At 34.9% G+C, this 16,145-nt stretch overlaps 1 protein-coding gene, 1 long non-coding RNA gene and 1 other non-coding gene across 5 annotated transcripts; 2 read left to right on the forward strand and 1 right to left on the reverse strand.

The window, feature by feature from the left end:
• Nucleotides 1-1,116: 1,116 nt before the first annotated feature.
• Nucleotides 1,117-2,309, forward strand: LOC107820140 (uncharacterized). Its single transcript, XR_001655864.2, has 2 exons — nucleotides 1,117-1,800; nucleotides 2,102-2,309. It is a non-coding gene; the product is annotated as an uncharacterized LOC107820140 (long non-coding RNA).
• A 997-nt stretch (nucleotides 2,310-3,306) lies between these two features.
• Nucleotides 3,307-3,378, forward strand: TRNAD-GUC (transfer RNA aspartic acid (anticodon GUC)). The gene has a single exon. It is a non-coding gene; the product is annotated as a tRNA-Asp (tRNA).
• Nucleotides 3,379-4,532: 1,154 nt separating this feature from the next.
• LOC107820139 (putative NAD(P)H dehydrogenase (quinone) FQR1-like 2) lies at nucleotides 4,533-8,146 on the reverse strand. 3 transcript variants are annotated; one of them, XM_075229778.1, is made up of 5 exons: nucleotides 7,994-8,146; nucleotides 7,638-7,750; nucleotides 7,375-7,463; nucleotides 5,423-5,560; nucleotides 4,533-5,002 (listed from the first exon to the last, which is right to left on the reverse strand). In XM_075229778.1, exons 1-5 carry the CDS (start codon nucleotides 8,019-8,021, stop codon nucleotides 4,774-4,776), a joined length of 597 nt encoding a protein of 198 aa, XP_075085879.1. In that variant the 5' UTR covers nucleotides 8,022-8,146; the 3' UTR covers nucleotides 4,533-4,773. The 3 variants fall into 3 exon arrangements, with proteins under 3 accessions (XP_075085879.1, XP_075085878.1, XP_016501838.1); XM_075229777.1 differs by having other exon boundaries at nucleotides 7,375-7,750; nucleotides 7,994-8,144; XM_016646352.2 differs by lacking the exon at nucleotides 7,994-8,146 and having other exon boundaries at nucleotides 7,375-7,925.
• Between the last annotated feature and the right edge of the window lie 7,999 nt (nucleotides 8,147-16,145).

Below are 16,145 nucleotides of genomic sequence, written 5' to 3' on the forward strand. Positions count from 1 at the left end.
GTAAAAAAATTTCTATTTCATATTCAATTAAATATTTGGTTGATTTATTATTATTTCAACTAAACTATTAAAAATGGCTAAAATTATTCTAACGTTGGCTTGCCTAGCAAGTGAAATGTTAGGCGCCATCACGATCCCGAAGGTGGAAATTTTGGGTCGTGACACCTGTAAAACCAATTTTATGGAATATGGTATTTCAGGCACAAATTAGTCTGGGATTTCCCATATTCGAATGACTGTAACTTTGAAATTCCATTGCATCGAGTTGCTTGAAATTTGTGTGGCCATATTTATAAAACTGTTGTAGTAATCAGACTAGTATAGTGAGTAGATAAAATCGGAATTTGAAATAATAAAGCTATAAATCAATCGGTTACAGAAGTGTAGATAAAATAGGATTTTTGGTGGAAGCCCACATTTGGAGCACGATCAGTCGTCGGTTCATCCTCCCACTATTTTTTTTCTTTTTCTTTATAAAAATAATTTACAAATTAGATTGTGTAGTTGTTTATTAAAAAACTGCCAACCTAAAAAGTGGGAGGATAACTACCAAATTGTGGGAGGGGATATACAATTCTTTTGAAATTCGCAGGTTGCAAGTTTATTTCCTTGATTTATATTTTAAATTAATTTTTAACTCCAACTATCTTGGAGATTTATCCTAAAGTTTGATATGTGTTGAATCGTAGGTAATCCACTTGGCATCCTCTCATATTTTTGCTTTTGTTATTCTATATAGAAGATAAATTTTTTACCTTTCTTTACATTTTAAACATATAGCCCGGTGAATTAGTCCAGCAGAACTTAGTTTGGAGGTTTTGTGAATATATATACTGTCAATAACGCTTTCCTTATTCCTATTCTTGATTGACGTCAATAAAGCTTTTTGGCAAAATATATTGACAACCCTTTAAAGTTGTCTCAACTTTTCACTTAAACACTTTATCTTAATTATGTTTATTTGAACACTTTATCCAGGCTTTTACTGTGTCATTTAGACACAAAAAACTGACATGACAAAGTAAGTGTTTCTCACATTTTTTATGCGCGTGAAATGATTCGAAAAATAAATTTCCCATACTTCTTGCCGAAAATAAATAACTTTTGACGGAAAAATATTCCTCAACAATTCAAAAGGAGGTCGAGATTAAAAAAAAAGGTGCATTGTCCATATCATCTCCTGTTTCAAGGCCATTGAGCTTCATGTCATCAACGATTCAACCTCGGGTTTTAGAGTCAATCCTCCATCAAAATAAAACAATATTCACTTTGTAAATATTCAAAAAATATAGATCTGAATTGACCCAACTCTTTCGACGGTTAACAATGGTGCGTCAATTCTAACCAGTTTAATATTCAATCAAAACACACCAAACTGTACGGGTAAGTTCATATTGATGTTAAGAGCAAACCCCAATATTCATTTAACCAAAACATCAACAAATCAAGGGTTTTAAATTTTGATTCCTAGTTTCAAGTTCTTCAAATTTTTAATGGTAAATTTTCAGATTGAGTCACGATTTTTCCGTCACTTTTATCGGTGCACTATTATCACTTTCGGTGGAATGATGGTGGCAGCCACTTTTATCGGGCCAAGCTTCGTCATCACGAGGTGGGGTTCGGAAGGGGCGCGGTTCGCAGAGGTTGCCGATGGAACGACTGCGAAATGTGCGGCTGTTTGTTGTTGTTGCCCATGTGGGCTCGATGAACCTCCTTGTGCTAACTGGGTATAATTTGCCGGCGGTACTTTGCCGGAAATACCAACGTCGGCGGGTGTCGTGTGAAGAGCGTAGCTTTCTTGTAATTTTTTTTCTGTTTTTCAGAAGTTTCTGTTTTATTTATTTAAGTTAAATCCACGTGTTCCCGTTTTATTCGTCACTCTGGCGTGTGAATTACACGCATATTTTATATTTGGTTGCCTATCAATTTGTGTGTCTAAATAACACAGTAAAAATCTGGATCAAATAGAACATACTTAAGATGATGTGTTTAAGTCAAAAATGAAAACAACTTTAAGTGATCTATTTTGCCAAGTTTTTAGCTGTCTATGTCCCATATATTCTTCATGTGATATTGATTTCCTCTCTCTTTTTTTTGGTAGGCACCAGACTTAGATTGTGGCACGCCGTCACCAATTGGGCCAAGAAGATCACTAGACGATAGTAACAATGCAAATCGAGCGAGTGCTAATTAGTAATCATTGTTTACTAACTATTCTTCTTGAACAACTATTAATCTTTGTAATTTTAATACATTTGATGATGTACTTTGGAGTACTGATATTTTATACGATGAGAAGTGTTATAGAAGTTTGAATGCATAGGATACAATAAATAAGACGTGAATGTGGAACGGTAAAATTGCTAAAATTAATTATGGCTAGAAAAGATTGCAATTACGCATAAATATCTGCAATTTTGGGTGGTTTATTAAAATCTCCATATTAAACAACTATGTCATATCAAACGGTTGAAACTGCGGCGGTTTTAAGCAATATATTACAACAACTTAGAAAAAGCGCTTAATTTTATGTTGAGGCGAGTGAGATTATGATATTTTTCTCATTAATTAATGCACATCATAACAACAATGTAGTGGACCAAGCACACGCGATTTTGTGTTGACAATGAAACTTTCAATTTTAAAAAGCAAACCTTCAATAAAAGATTACATTAGCTTTCGTTATCCTTGTTCCATCTCATAAATAAGTTTTTAAACCATTACACGTACATACACTTCTAAAACTAGGTTTAAGTTTTATGTAGTGTTGGAGTAAAAAATATTTACACAATATAGTCACTTATTGAACAAATCACTAATATATGAAATTGTAAAACTAACTCGTTAGCACATGTCATAAATCTTTAGACATTTAATATATATTCATAAAATCTTTAGACATCTAATATATGCAACTTAAATCCTTAAAACTAAATGTCATAAATCCAAATATCAACAGTAACAATTGGTTTGATGAAATAGGGCCCATTGACGAGTAGGTCTTTTGGATCTTAACAGCCAAATGCGGAGACGAATGTTCTTATTTCTTTATATAACTAAAATTTTGAAAAAAATGAAGCAAAATCTTAACTAATAAAATCTCTAAAGAAAAAGTCCACCATTTGCAATTTATTGCTGATTAATAATTAATCTGTGTAGCACTGACTCTAACTCATATATATTCACCAAGCTAGTAAACTACTATTACGGAGCAAGCTAATGATTTCAACTTTAACTAGCTTTCTTAAACCTTTCAGTAACGTTGCAAATATTAATAAATTAATTATATGATTGTCCTAACAACAAGTCGTTATAGTATAGTGGTAAGTATTCCCGCCTGTCACGCGGGTGACCCGGGTTCGATCCCCGGCAACGGCGATATATTCTTTTGTGAGCCTTTTCCAGCAATTTTTTTGTTTCTACTTTGGCATCTTGTTCACGTACTCTTACCTCAATTGTCATGCTATTTTTCTCTTGGATATTTCTTTACTTTTGCCAGTGTAACGTATCTTAATTATTGTCGAAATTATTTGCCACTCTAGACTCAAGTGAAAAAAGATTGAAACAATGTTCTCGTAAATTGGCTAGTACCCAAGTTGGATGGATCTACCTTTTCAACAAGGAGCAATTAGGGATCTATTCGAATTACTTGAAGTGGTTAAACTAAAGAACTCTTTAATTTGTGTATTAAAAATACAGAACCAAGGGAAGGCAGCTTAAACAATAAAATTGCAAGGTTCTCGGCAAACTGCTCATGCGCTATTTACCAGTATAGTTGCAATAGTTACATGCCATCACCATTAAACAAACAAACAAAACAAAATCATAAAATTACCACAAAAAAGGTATATCATCTTTATGTTTCCCTTTGCTTTTGTGGATTTTGTTTCTTTGTTGTCACTGTTGAGAAGTATATAGAATTAATGCTTTGGTGCCTGTCACTGCTGTTGAAATTATCACCTTGTTTTTGCTCTAACGGTTTCAATGAAAATAAATGGGGTATAGATGGGAAATTATCACCTTTTTTTCTCGGTTCTTTGTTTGTGTAAATGTGATGATTGAGATGGGAAATTCAAGAATGTTTGTTTTCATCCATTCCAATTCACATAATTTAGGACTTTCTTAATTTATTGGTTAATACATGTATTGGTGTTCAATTCCACTTGTGAGAACTTTGTTGTTGTTGACATGCGGGTTTACCCTCCTAACATTGATTTAGAGGGTAATGTCTGCCTCAACATATATACTTAGAGAAGATTGGAAACCTGTCCTCAACATTAACACACATCGTTTATGGATTATATCATATTTTTACGGTATTTTTGTCTCTCTAAAATCACAAGTTATTGTATATATACACACAATAAACACGGTCAATTTCGCTCGGTCAGTTCAACACTTGTGCAGGAGTCAAATCACGGGGATCCTCTTAATCACAATGCTGCTGCAGTGTCGAGAGATAATCCTAATCCTAAGAAATGAAGGTGATGAATGTCGATAAAAAATACAACATCGAATAGAAACAAATATGAGACTGTGAAAATGGTTGATAAACTGATATCAAAGAGCAAAGCTGCAGGGCAAAGAGATGAATAATCTAGTCTTTGTAAAGATGAATTATCAGTATTTTCATGACCAATGAGAAGACATGAACTGCTACAAGATGCAAAAGGGATAAACTTTTCAACAATAGAAAAAACATAATAGCAGTAATGAATTTTGGAGTAAAGCAAGAAAAGATTAAAAGCTTCATGGGACAATATAATGTCCTCATCAACCATGAACCAGTTTCTTGACTACTGCAGCCATATATTTGCCCTGATATTCTGCTACTGCCAGCTCGGTTTCAGTAGCTTTTCTCGAACCATCTCCAGCAAATACACCAGCACCATACGGCGAACCTCCTCGGATGGAGTCCATATCGAACATATCAGCTCCGAACGTATAGCCAATTGGAACAAAGAGCATTCCATGGTGTGCTAGTTGGGTGATTGCTGTCCAACTGCGCGGATTAACTCATTTTTTAGTAACCCGTCCAAGTTTATAGGAGTTGAATTATGAAGCTTATTTGACTTAATAGGTAGTGTTGTGTTGAACTTAGGCATACTCACATATAAAATCAAATTGTGATCTATATAGTTAGACGTCAACTCAATACACAAAAATTATGAACAAATAAAAACATTTAAATAGGGACAGAGCCAGTGTACATGTTACGCGTTCGGCCGAATCCAGTAACTTTAGTTTAAATTATGTATTTATCTTAAGAAATCCATTGAATGTGTTTAAATTCTTATTTTAGAATCCACTAACTTAAAAGAACTAGAATTCTAAACCCAGTAACTTCAAATTCTGACTCCGCCATTGCATTTAAACATCTAATGAGATAGAGTAATCTATAAAGAGAATGAGTGGAGCTTACGCAGTGGTTTCTTGTCCACCTCCTTGACTCCCAGTACTTACAAAAAACCCAGCAGGTTTTCCAGCAAGCTTCTGTTCCTTCCACAAAAGTCCAGTTGAATCAAAGAACGCCTTCATTTGAGCCGCCATGCAACCATATCTATGTGGACGAATCCAAGGTTTAATGTTAGTAGATTCAGAACGAGTGTGATATTGTTTGTATGTATATATAGTTTGAGCCAACAAATGAACTCAGCTGAACTAGGGATGGCAAATCAACCTTTTCTTAAGTATCTCGTCCAAGTTTAAATGTGTTGAGTTATGACCTATTTGTTGATTTGACTCAACAGATAGAACCCGAAATGGCTTATCAAAGGGTTCAAAATAGTATAACCCAAGGGTTCAAAATGCGACAGAAGTTCAAACATACAAAATTAATTTGAGATTGAGAATTATATAAATTTGGAAGAACTTAGCTAATATTGAGAAAATTACATTAGTTTTCTTTGTCAAAAAGAAACTAAAAACGGAAAAAAGAAGTTAGGCCTCATTTGTTTACACTTAATGGAGGTATGAATCTTAATCATTCAAATCTGCGTTTGTTTTCAAAGTCTGAATCTTAATTATTCAGATCTTAATTGTTAAGCTGTTTTTTTTTTTTTTACTTCACAACCACTTAATGAGTCTGTATCATTAAGATCTATAACAGAGACTTAATTTCACTAAGATGCTATCATCCATATTCATTATTAACTGCCGCCACCGTCTACCATTATCAACAACCACCATGCCACCCACTACCACCATCATCCTCAATCTTAGCCGCCACCATTGTCGACTACCACCACCCACCATCCCCACCACTCCCACCACCATCATTAACGACAACCAATACTCATCCACCTCAACTGCCACAACTAACCATCCCATCACCATCAACAAACATAGTTGGCACTGCCCATCATTATAAACTACCACCACCTACCATCATCTTCCTCAATCACAACTACCACCACCACCACCACCATCATCCTCAATCATAATAGCTACCACTACCAATCACCACTGGCTACTACCCTAAACTGCCACCAACCACTGCTTTTAATTGGTATTCACAAGCACTACCGTTAGCCATCACCACCAACAACTATCATATTTTAAAAAGCTATATATTTAAGAGATGTAATATTAGATTAATTAGTATTTTATTTGAATTTTATGTTTATTAATTTTCAAATAAATATAAATTTTATACATTCAGATGTTAAAAATCAAAGAATCTTAATTATTTAGTATTCAGATCTTAATACACATTTTAATATTCAGGCGTGTATTCAGATTCAGACGTCTTAATCTTAAAAAAAAAACAAATGAGGCCTTAGATCATGCTGGGCGGACTGAAATATGACCCATTATTTGATCAAAACTACTCAAATAAACTTCGGGCTTGTTGGGTCATGGCCCGTTTATTAATTTGACAAGCCCAAATTCGTCCCAACTCACAAATTTGCTACCTTAATATACATATATATCAAGCCCAAAGCCACTGATACAGGTGCTTTTAGGCCTCTAAATTTTGGGCTCCCATTTTTTTAGCTAAGTAGATTTTATGTCTAATGTTCTTCAAAAACTACATAATATTTTTAAGTAAAATTACTCGATTTTTATTAAAAATGAAACGAGAACATTTTAAGTTATATTGTCAACTGAAAAAATATAGAAGAAATTGATTAAAAATTTGTTAACAACTTGCATCTCAAAAGCTAAAAAAATAGAGTTCAATTATATTGTCATTTGAAAGATTCCTTTTTTCTCTTATTAAGGCCTTTTAACAAAATTTTGCTTTAGGCCACACATTTTGTTAACCTGCCATATATACTACTTTTTTTTTTTCCATACGTATGTATATAGTTGGAGCAGAAAACAATAAATTCAATTGAAGCCATGGAACGTCAGAAATCCGCCTATACATACCTGGTGGGAAACCCAAACAAGAATCCATCAGCATCAACAAGCTCCAATGGGGATGGTAACTCAAGAATGGTGTCATCCTTAGGAGGAACCTGCATTTGGACAAGAACATCCTCAGACAATGTTTCAGGGACTCTATATAGTAACCCTTCTACTCCATCCACTGTGCCTACTCCTTTCTTCATTCTCTTTGCTAAGCTCTCCACGTGTCCATACATTGAATAAAACACAATGAAGACTTTAAGATTCTTGGTCGGAGAAGTTACTGTTGTGTCTGCTGCAGTGGATTTTGTAGCAGAATTTGCATATTTGTTTGTGGTTTTGGTAATCTTGTTCTTGCTAGGAAAACATCCACCTCCTTTTCCCATGTTTTTTTTTTCTGAATTGAAAAGCAGAAATTGAGGAGCTATTTAAGGTGGTAGATTAGGATGTAACTAGAATGGATTTAAATTATATACTAATATTATATAGGTATTTACTAAGTGGGCATTGGAAAGTTGTTTAAATTCTTGTTATCTGCTGAATCAATGGGAAAACAAAGGCATAATGATATTTCCATTTTATACCAAACAAAGAAAAGGAATAAAATTTAAGTCACCTTAAAGAAGAAAATGCTACATACCATTTCTGGCTGAGTTCATTTCTGTCATAATTAACCACTAACCCTATTCACACACATCCCACTTATCATCACTGCCATAATAATTTTCATCATATTCTCCTAACTCCGGTCTTAGGTGGCCAGTCTTCATAAGTTTTCTCTCCGAATTTAACTTTTATACACCAATAATTCTAAATAACGCATATCTTATTAGTTTATTAAAAACAAATTACAGATAATAATTAATAATATTTTTAGATAGTAAATATATGTTGCTATATGATAGAGAAATGGACCTTCAGCTTAACTCAATCTCAAAAATTAGCTCAAGAGGTGGAGATTGTACAACACTAAGAAAATAAATCACCACCCCACCCACCAATGTGAGACTCAACACTCCCCTCAACCCGCACGCCAGGACTAAATATCTGGAACTCGACAATCTCAGATGAAACAAGAAATGGATTGAGTCTCGCTCTGATACCATGATAAATTCTGATTCTATTCTACAAATATGATGAAGAGAGACAGAGAGGAAAATGAATTGAGAGAAGAAAATTACCTACTTCTCATTATCTAAAATGTAACACCGATAGAACTGAGAACTATGTATATACATATATAATATGATTATATTTTTTGCTCAAATCAGTGGGTCCCCATTATTTACATATAGGCATAAATCTATTTTTAAGACTTGGTTGGCAAAGAATACTTGGTAGAGAATCATTCTTGGTGACCAACTATGAAATAAGCGGAGGAGAATTGTTTCCAACTTAGCAACTTGCTTTTGTGAACTTGTTTGTTCCTATAAGTAAAGTGATGCTCTTCCTTTATGAATGCACCAATAAGATTTGAGAACTCATATCTTGTATTTCTTTCTTCTCCTTTATTGAGAGTATCTTGTAAGAGAGTTGAGTGTTAGGAAACACTTGTATGAACCTTTTCTTTGGAGTGATCTTTGTGAGATTATTCTCCGGGGTATTTAGGATTAATTAGAGTACTTACTCTTGTTGGAATTTTAAGCTTATGTAGCTTAAAGATGGTGAATGAGAAATGGAGGAAAAATAAAATATTTGAGTTTCCCTCCTTGGCAAGGGACATTGTCCCATATTGGAGGGAGTTTCCCTCCTTGGCAAAGGGACATTGTCCCATATTGGAGGAAGAAAAGGCTTTTGATGGATATATATATAATTGCTCTTCTTCTAACTCTTAAAGAGTTAAGAAGAAGGCAAGCCTCGCGCCGTCGTCGTCGTCGCTCGCTCGGCTCGGCTTCGGCTTCGGCGATTCGAATTTGGATTTGGTCAAAAATTGATTGATTAATCTTTTTGGACAAAATTTCTTTCAATTATTTAATTATTTAATTAAATAATTAACAAAAAATTCAATCCGAAATAACCCATGACCCGTGACCCGGTCCGGTCAGGCCCGTTTTCTTTCTCGGATTATTTTAAATCCGTTTTCCCGCAATATTTCAAACAACCTGTTCCAATAGCCATGGCTGTTTCTGAAAGGTTGCAAACCTTTTCAGAAACAATGCCAGCAACTCTATAAATATACTTTGAATCCAAAAATCTTTCCTTACGAAATTTTTTGATCTTCTTCTTCTTTTCCTGCACAAAAATTCCAGTGTGTTTTACAGCCTTCGAGTGGCTCACTGTTCACCGACGTTTTTGGTACCAACACTCCGGTGAGTTAAATCATTCTATCCTGAGAGAATATATTCCAACACCTCGGGTACTTGAGGGGAATAATTTTCTTAAGGACATACTGTGTATTCAGTGGGCTCGATTTGTTCTTATACCGTTTTTCCAGAATTTATTTCGTTAAACAAGTATTACTAACTTTCTGTTTTGTTTATATATTTCAGAAAGTTTAATGGTTTAATTATTTATTACAACAATCCAGATTTATAACAATCTTAAGGAAATTATTTTATTATATTCTGTATTTTGTTTGTGGAGATTAAAACCTGGGTGGTTTTCTACTCCTTCTGAATTTTACTATTCTGATTTGAAGATATAAAAATTTCATCAGAGTATTAAAATTCAGAAAACGATTTGAAAAACATAAAAACTTCATCGTTTTCTGTGAAACAGTATATAAAAACTTCGGTTTTATTTATTATACATACTGTTTGTTGTTAATAACAATATTGTTTAATGTTTTGGTTTTGCCATTAATTGAACTCTTCTGTTGTTTATAGTGAGAAATGACAACGAATAACAGAAATTCTTCTGCGACTGTTGCGGCAACGACGATAGCCTCGTCAAGCCGGACTGCTGTTCCACCGGCAGAGAAACCGGAGAAATTTTTCGGAGCCAACTTCAAAAGGATGGCAGCAAAGGGTGTTCTTCTGGCTTACCACACTTGGTATGCAGAAATTCACTAGTGAAGAACCTCCAGTGCCTGCTGCGGACATGCCGGACAACGAAAAATTCATGATTATTGAGGCGTGGAAGCAGGCAGATTTTCTTTGCAAAGGCTATATCTTAAGCTCTTTAGAGGATGACTTGTACAATGTCTACAGTGCGATGAATACTTCGAAAGAATTATGGGACGCACTTGAGAAGAAGTACAAGACTGAAGATGCATGCTTGAAGAAGTTCGTGGTTGCCAAGTTTCTAGACTATAAAGTGATAGATAACAAAACTGTTGGAACCCAAGTTCAGGAGCTTCAACTTATTTTTCATGACCTTATTGCTGAAGGTATGGTTGTGAATGAAGCATTTCAAGTGGCTGCAATGATTGAAAAATTACCTCATTCGTAGAGAGATTTCAAGAACTATCTTAAGCACAAGCGCAAATAAATGAAGTTGGAAGATCTTGTGATTCGTCTCAAGATTGAGGAAGACAAAAAAATAGCCGAGAAGAAGTCTCGTGAAAATTCAACGATCATGGGAGCTAATATCGTTGAGGAGACTGTTCCAAAAAGTAAGAAGAGAAAGAGGTCTTCTGGACAGACTAAGGAGCAGAACAAAAAGAAATTCAAAGGCAGCTGCTACAATTGTGGAAAAACCGGTCACAAAGCCCCTGATTGTCGTCTCCCGAAAAAGTATAAGAAGAAGGGATAGGCTAACATAGTGGAGAAGAATGATGACATTGATGATCTGTGTGTAATGCTTTCGGAATGCAACCTAGTTGGAAATCCGAAGGAGTGGTGGATTGACTTTGGAGCCACTCGACATGTTTGTGCTGTCAAGGAAGCATTTGCGACTTACTCTACTGTTGGTCCCAAAGAAGAGCTTTCCATGGGAAATACTGCAACAGCCAAAATTTAAGGTTATGGGAAGATATTCCTGAAGATAACTTTCTGCAAGGTGTTAACGCTTAACAATGTTCTTCATGTTCCTACTATTAGGAAGAATTTAGTTTCTACTTCTTTACTTGTTAAGAATGGATTCAAATGTGTATTTGTTTCTGATAAAGTTGTTGTAAGCAAGAATGAAATGTATGTTGGAAAGGGCTACCTCACAGAGGGTCTCTTCAAACTAAATGTAATGGTTGTTGACAGTATGAATAAAATTTTAGCTTCTTCTAATTTATTGGAGTCAAATGATTTATGGCATATTCGTTTAGGACATGCCAATTACAAAGCCTTGCGGAAGTTAATTAATTTAGAAGTATTGCCTAAATTCAAGTGTAATAAATCAAAATGTCAAATATGTGTTGAGTCTAAGTTTGTAAAACATCCTTATAAGTCTATTGAAAGGAATTCAAATCCTTTAGACTTAATTCATACTGACATTTGTGATATAAAGTCGACACTATCTCGAGGTGGGAAAAAGTATTTTATTACTTTTATTGATGATTGCACTCGATATTATTATATTTATTTACTTAATAGTAAGGATGGAGCAATTGAAGCATTTAAGCAATACAAGAATGAAGTGAAGAATCAATTGAATAAAAAGATCAAAATGATTAGAAGTGATAGGGGTGGAGAATATGAATCTCCGTTTGCAAAAATATGTTCGGAATATGGAATTATCCATCAAACTACTACACCTTACACACCTCAATCCAATGAAATTGTGAAAAGGAAAAACCGAACATTAAAGGAAATAATAAATTCTTTATTAATAAGTTCCGGATTACCGCAGAGTTTGTGGGGCGAAGCTATCCTTACAGGTAACCGAATACTTAACAGAGTACCCCACAGCAAAACGCAATCTATTCCATATGAAAAATGAAAAGGAAGAAAACCCAACTTGAAATATTTCAAAGTGTGGGGGTGTCTAGCAAAGGTACAAGTTCCTTTACCTAAAGGGTTAAAATCGGACCAAAACATGTTGATTGCATTTTCATTGGATATGCTACAAACAGTAAAGCATGTCGATTTTTGGTTCATAAATCCGATAATCCCGAAATTCACGTTAATACGGTAATGGAATCAGATAATGCTGAATTCTTTGAAAGCATCTATCCATATGAAACTGAATGTGAGTCGTTAAGTGAAAGACCTAAATGACCTCGGGAAGAACCAAAGGAAAATACTCCAAGTATAGAAGATGAAGGCGTAGCAAACGTCAAAGAACATCTACTTCCTTTGGACCAGATTTTGTGACATTCTTGCTTGAAAATGAGCCTCAAACTTTTAAAGCAGCTATGTCATCTTCTGATTCAGCGTTTTGGAAAGAGGCAGTCAATAGTGAGATTCAATCAATTTTGGATTACCATACTTGGGAATTGGTAGATCTTCCTATGGGAAATAAGCCTTTAGGTTCGAAATGGATCTTTAAACGGAAAGTGAAAGCTGATGGTACTATTGACAAATATAAGGCAAGACTTGTTGTCAAAGGTTATAGACAAAAGGAAGGCCTTGATTACTTTGACACTTACTCGCCAGTAACGAGGATAACATATATTAGGGTGTTAGTGGCATTAGCGCCCGTGTATGATCTTGAAATCCATCAAATGGATGTTAAAACAGCTTTTTTAAATGGAGAATTAGAGGAAGAGATTTACATGGAACAACCTGAAGGTTTTGTGGTTCCTGGTAAAGAAAAGAAAGTGTGCAAACTTGTTAAGTCGCTTGATGGACTTAAACAAGCACCCAAACAATGGCATGCCAAATTTGACCAAACAATGTTGGCAAGTGGGTTTAAAATCAACGAGTGCGACAAATGTGTTTAAATTAAAAATACTCCAGGTCATGAAGTCATTGTTTGTTTATATGGTGATGACATGTTGATAATGAGCAAAAACATGGCAGATATAAATGTTACTAAGCGCATGTTGGCTAGCAAATTCGATATGAAAGACTTAGGAGTTGCTGATGTGATCTTAGGAATCAGAATTCACAAGACTCTACAAGGTCTAGCATTATCACAGTCTCACTACATTGAAAAGGTACTTGACAAGTTCAAGTATTTGGATTTCAAAATTGCCAAGACTCCAATTGACGTGAGTTATGCACTTCAAAAGAATGAAGGTGAAAGTGACTCACAACTGGACTATGCAAGAGTATTGGAAAGTTTGATGTATATCATGAATTGTACGCGACCAGATATAGCATGTGCTATTAGTAAACTGAGTCGGTTTACAAGTAATCCCAATCACATACATTGGATGGCAATGAAACGAGTTTTGGGGTATCTCAAACATATCCAAAATTACGCTTTGCATTATAACAAATATCCCTCCGTGATCGAGGGATATAGTGATGTAAATTGGATCACTGGATCATATGAAGTTAAATCCACAAGTGGATATGTTTTCACAATTGGGGGTGAAGCAGTGTCTTGAAAATCATCCAAACAAACATACATCGCCCGTTCTACAATGGAATCTGAATTCATAGCTTTTGATAAGGCCGGTGAAGAAGCTGAATGGCTCCAGAATTTCTTGGAAGATATTCCATTTTGGCCCAAACCTTTAGCACCTATTTGTATACATTGTGATAGTCAAGCGGCAATAGGTAGGGCAGAGAGCGTTATGTATAACGGAAAATCTCGTCATATATGACGGAGACACAATACCGTTAGACAACTACTCTCTAGTGGTGTTATCACAATTGACTACGTAAAGTCAAGAGATAACGTGTCGGATCCACTTACAAAAGGCCTATCTAGAGAGGTAGTTGAAAGATCATCAAAGGGAATGGGGTTAAGGTCTAGGACAAGTTATCATGGCGGTAACTCTACCTAGCAGACTAGAGATCCCACGAGCTAGGTTCAAAGAGATCAAACAAAGTTATGAATGACGGTTCAACATTGTCAAATAACTCAACTCATTCTCGTGATGAAGACAATGTTCAGAAATCGAGGTAAAACATTAAGGCTTTTTGATGAGTCAACAAAGCTTAAAGATTTTTTAATAATTTGCTAAGTCTGGCAGGATATGACCAGATAGTGTGTCTATAAGATTACGCATTTAGAAATCACCTATGTGAGTGTGAAATGTAAGCCGCTTCAAGGGGAATGAAAGTAAAGGCCCATTCTCTAACCACTCATGATACCAGGCGGTGTTCATGGCTGAAACGAACACAACCGTGAGAACCATAGATGGTTAAGGATTGATTGTGTGACTTATGTTGTCTAGGTATACAACAAAGCTCAACGGTTCAAAGATATAAAATCTACCGATTGACCGAGTATATCCGATATAAGTTCACTACGGAAAGTTCAAAGGAAAACCTACTTATCCAGATGCAATTAATTCTTGCATGTAAAACACACACGCGTCCGTGCATTCCTTTATTTTATAGCCATTCCCATTCATGTGGGAGATTATTGGGATTTTAAACTTGTGTAGCTTAAAGAGAGTGAATGAGAAATGGAGGAAAAATGAAATATTTGAGTTTCCCTCCTCGGCAAAGGGACATTGTCCTATATTGGAGGAAGAAAAGGCTTTTGATGGGTATATATATAATTGCTCTTCTTCTAGCTCTTAAAGAGTTAAGAAGAAGGCAAGCTTCACGCCGTCATCGTCGCTCGCTCGGCTCGGCTTCGGCTTCGGCGATTCGGATTTGGATTTGGATTTGGTCAAAGATTGATTGATTAATCTTTTTGGACAAAATTCCTTTCAATTATTTAATTAATTAATTAACGAAAAATTCAATCTGGAATAACCCATGACCCGCGACCCGGTCCGGTCAGGCCCGTTTTCTTTCCCGAATTATTTTAAATCCGTTTTCCTGCAATATTTCAAACAACCTGTTCCAACAACCATGGCTGTTTCTGAAAGTTGCAAACCTTTTCAGAAACAATGCCAGCAACTCTATAAATATACTTTGAATCCTAGAATCTTTCCTTACGAAATTTTCTGATCTTCTTCTTCTTCTTCTTCTGCACAAAAATTCTAGTGTGTTTTACAGCCTTCGAGTGGCTCGCTGTTCACCGGCGTTTTTGGTACCAACACTCCGGTGAGTTAAATCGTTCTATCCTGGGAGGATATATTCCAGCACCTCGGGTACTTGAGGGGAATAATTTTCTTAAGGACACACTGTATATTCAATGGGCTCGATTTATTCTTATACTATTTTTTCCAGAATTTATTTCGTTAAACAAGTATTACTAACTTTCTGTTTTGTTTATATATTTCAGAAAGTTTAATGGTTTAATTGTTTATTACAGCAATCTAGATTTATAACAACTCTAATTCTATATTCTCTTTTATCAGTGAATTTGCGCCTCATCCTTGTGAACGTAGGTCACATTAATCGAACTACGTTAAATTTGTGTCTGCTTCATATGCTTTAATTTTCCGCTATTATCAACTTGAATTGTCTTTTTATTGTCATTATAATGTTGTTTGGTTAAATTTCATATTACACAAGATTTTCATCCTAACAAATTAGGATTAGAGTTGGATCTAATCGGGATAGTTTCAATAACCAATCTGACTCTAAAAAAGACTTATGTTGAGAAATTTAACTGAAATGCAAACTTCGGATGTGGCAATTAAAGATAAAAGTTATCCTAATTCAGGATGGCTTAGATATGACACTTTAAGGAAAAGAGAAGAAACCAAATAAAATAACGAGAAGTTTACCGTAAGAGACAAAAAATCAAAATCATGTATCATTTTAAATCTCTCAAATGAGGTTTGTATATATTTTGTATGTGGTGTGTGTTTCTTCCTCTCTAAAATTCCAATCAAAACTTTCTCTCTTAATACAATTTTGATACATATCAATAACTTTATGTAAAAAGATTGCATTGATAACTTA

This window comes from Nicotiana tabacum, chromosome 14 (genome assembly GCF_000715075.1).
Source record: "Nicotiana tabacum cultivar K326 chromosome 14, ASM71507v2, whole genome shotgun sequence".
NCBI classification, from domain to species: Eukaryota; Viridiplantae; Streptophyta; class Magnoliopsida; order Solanales; family Solanaceae; genus Nicotiana; species Nicotiana tabacum.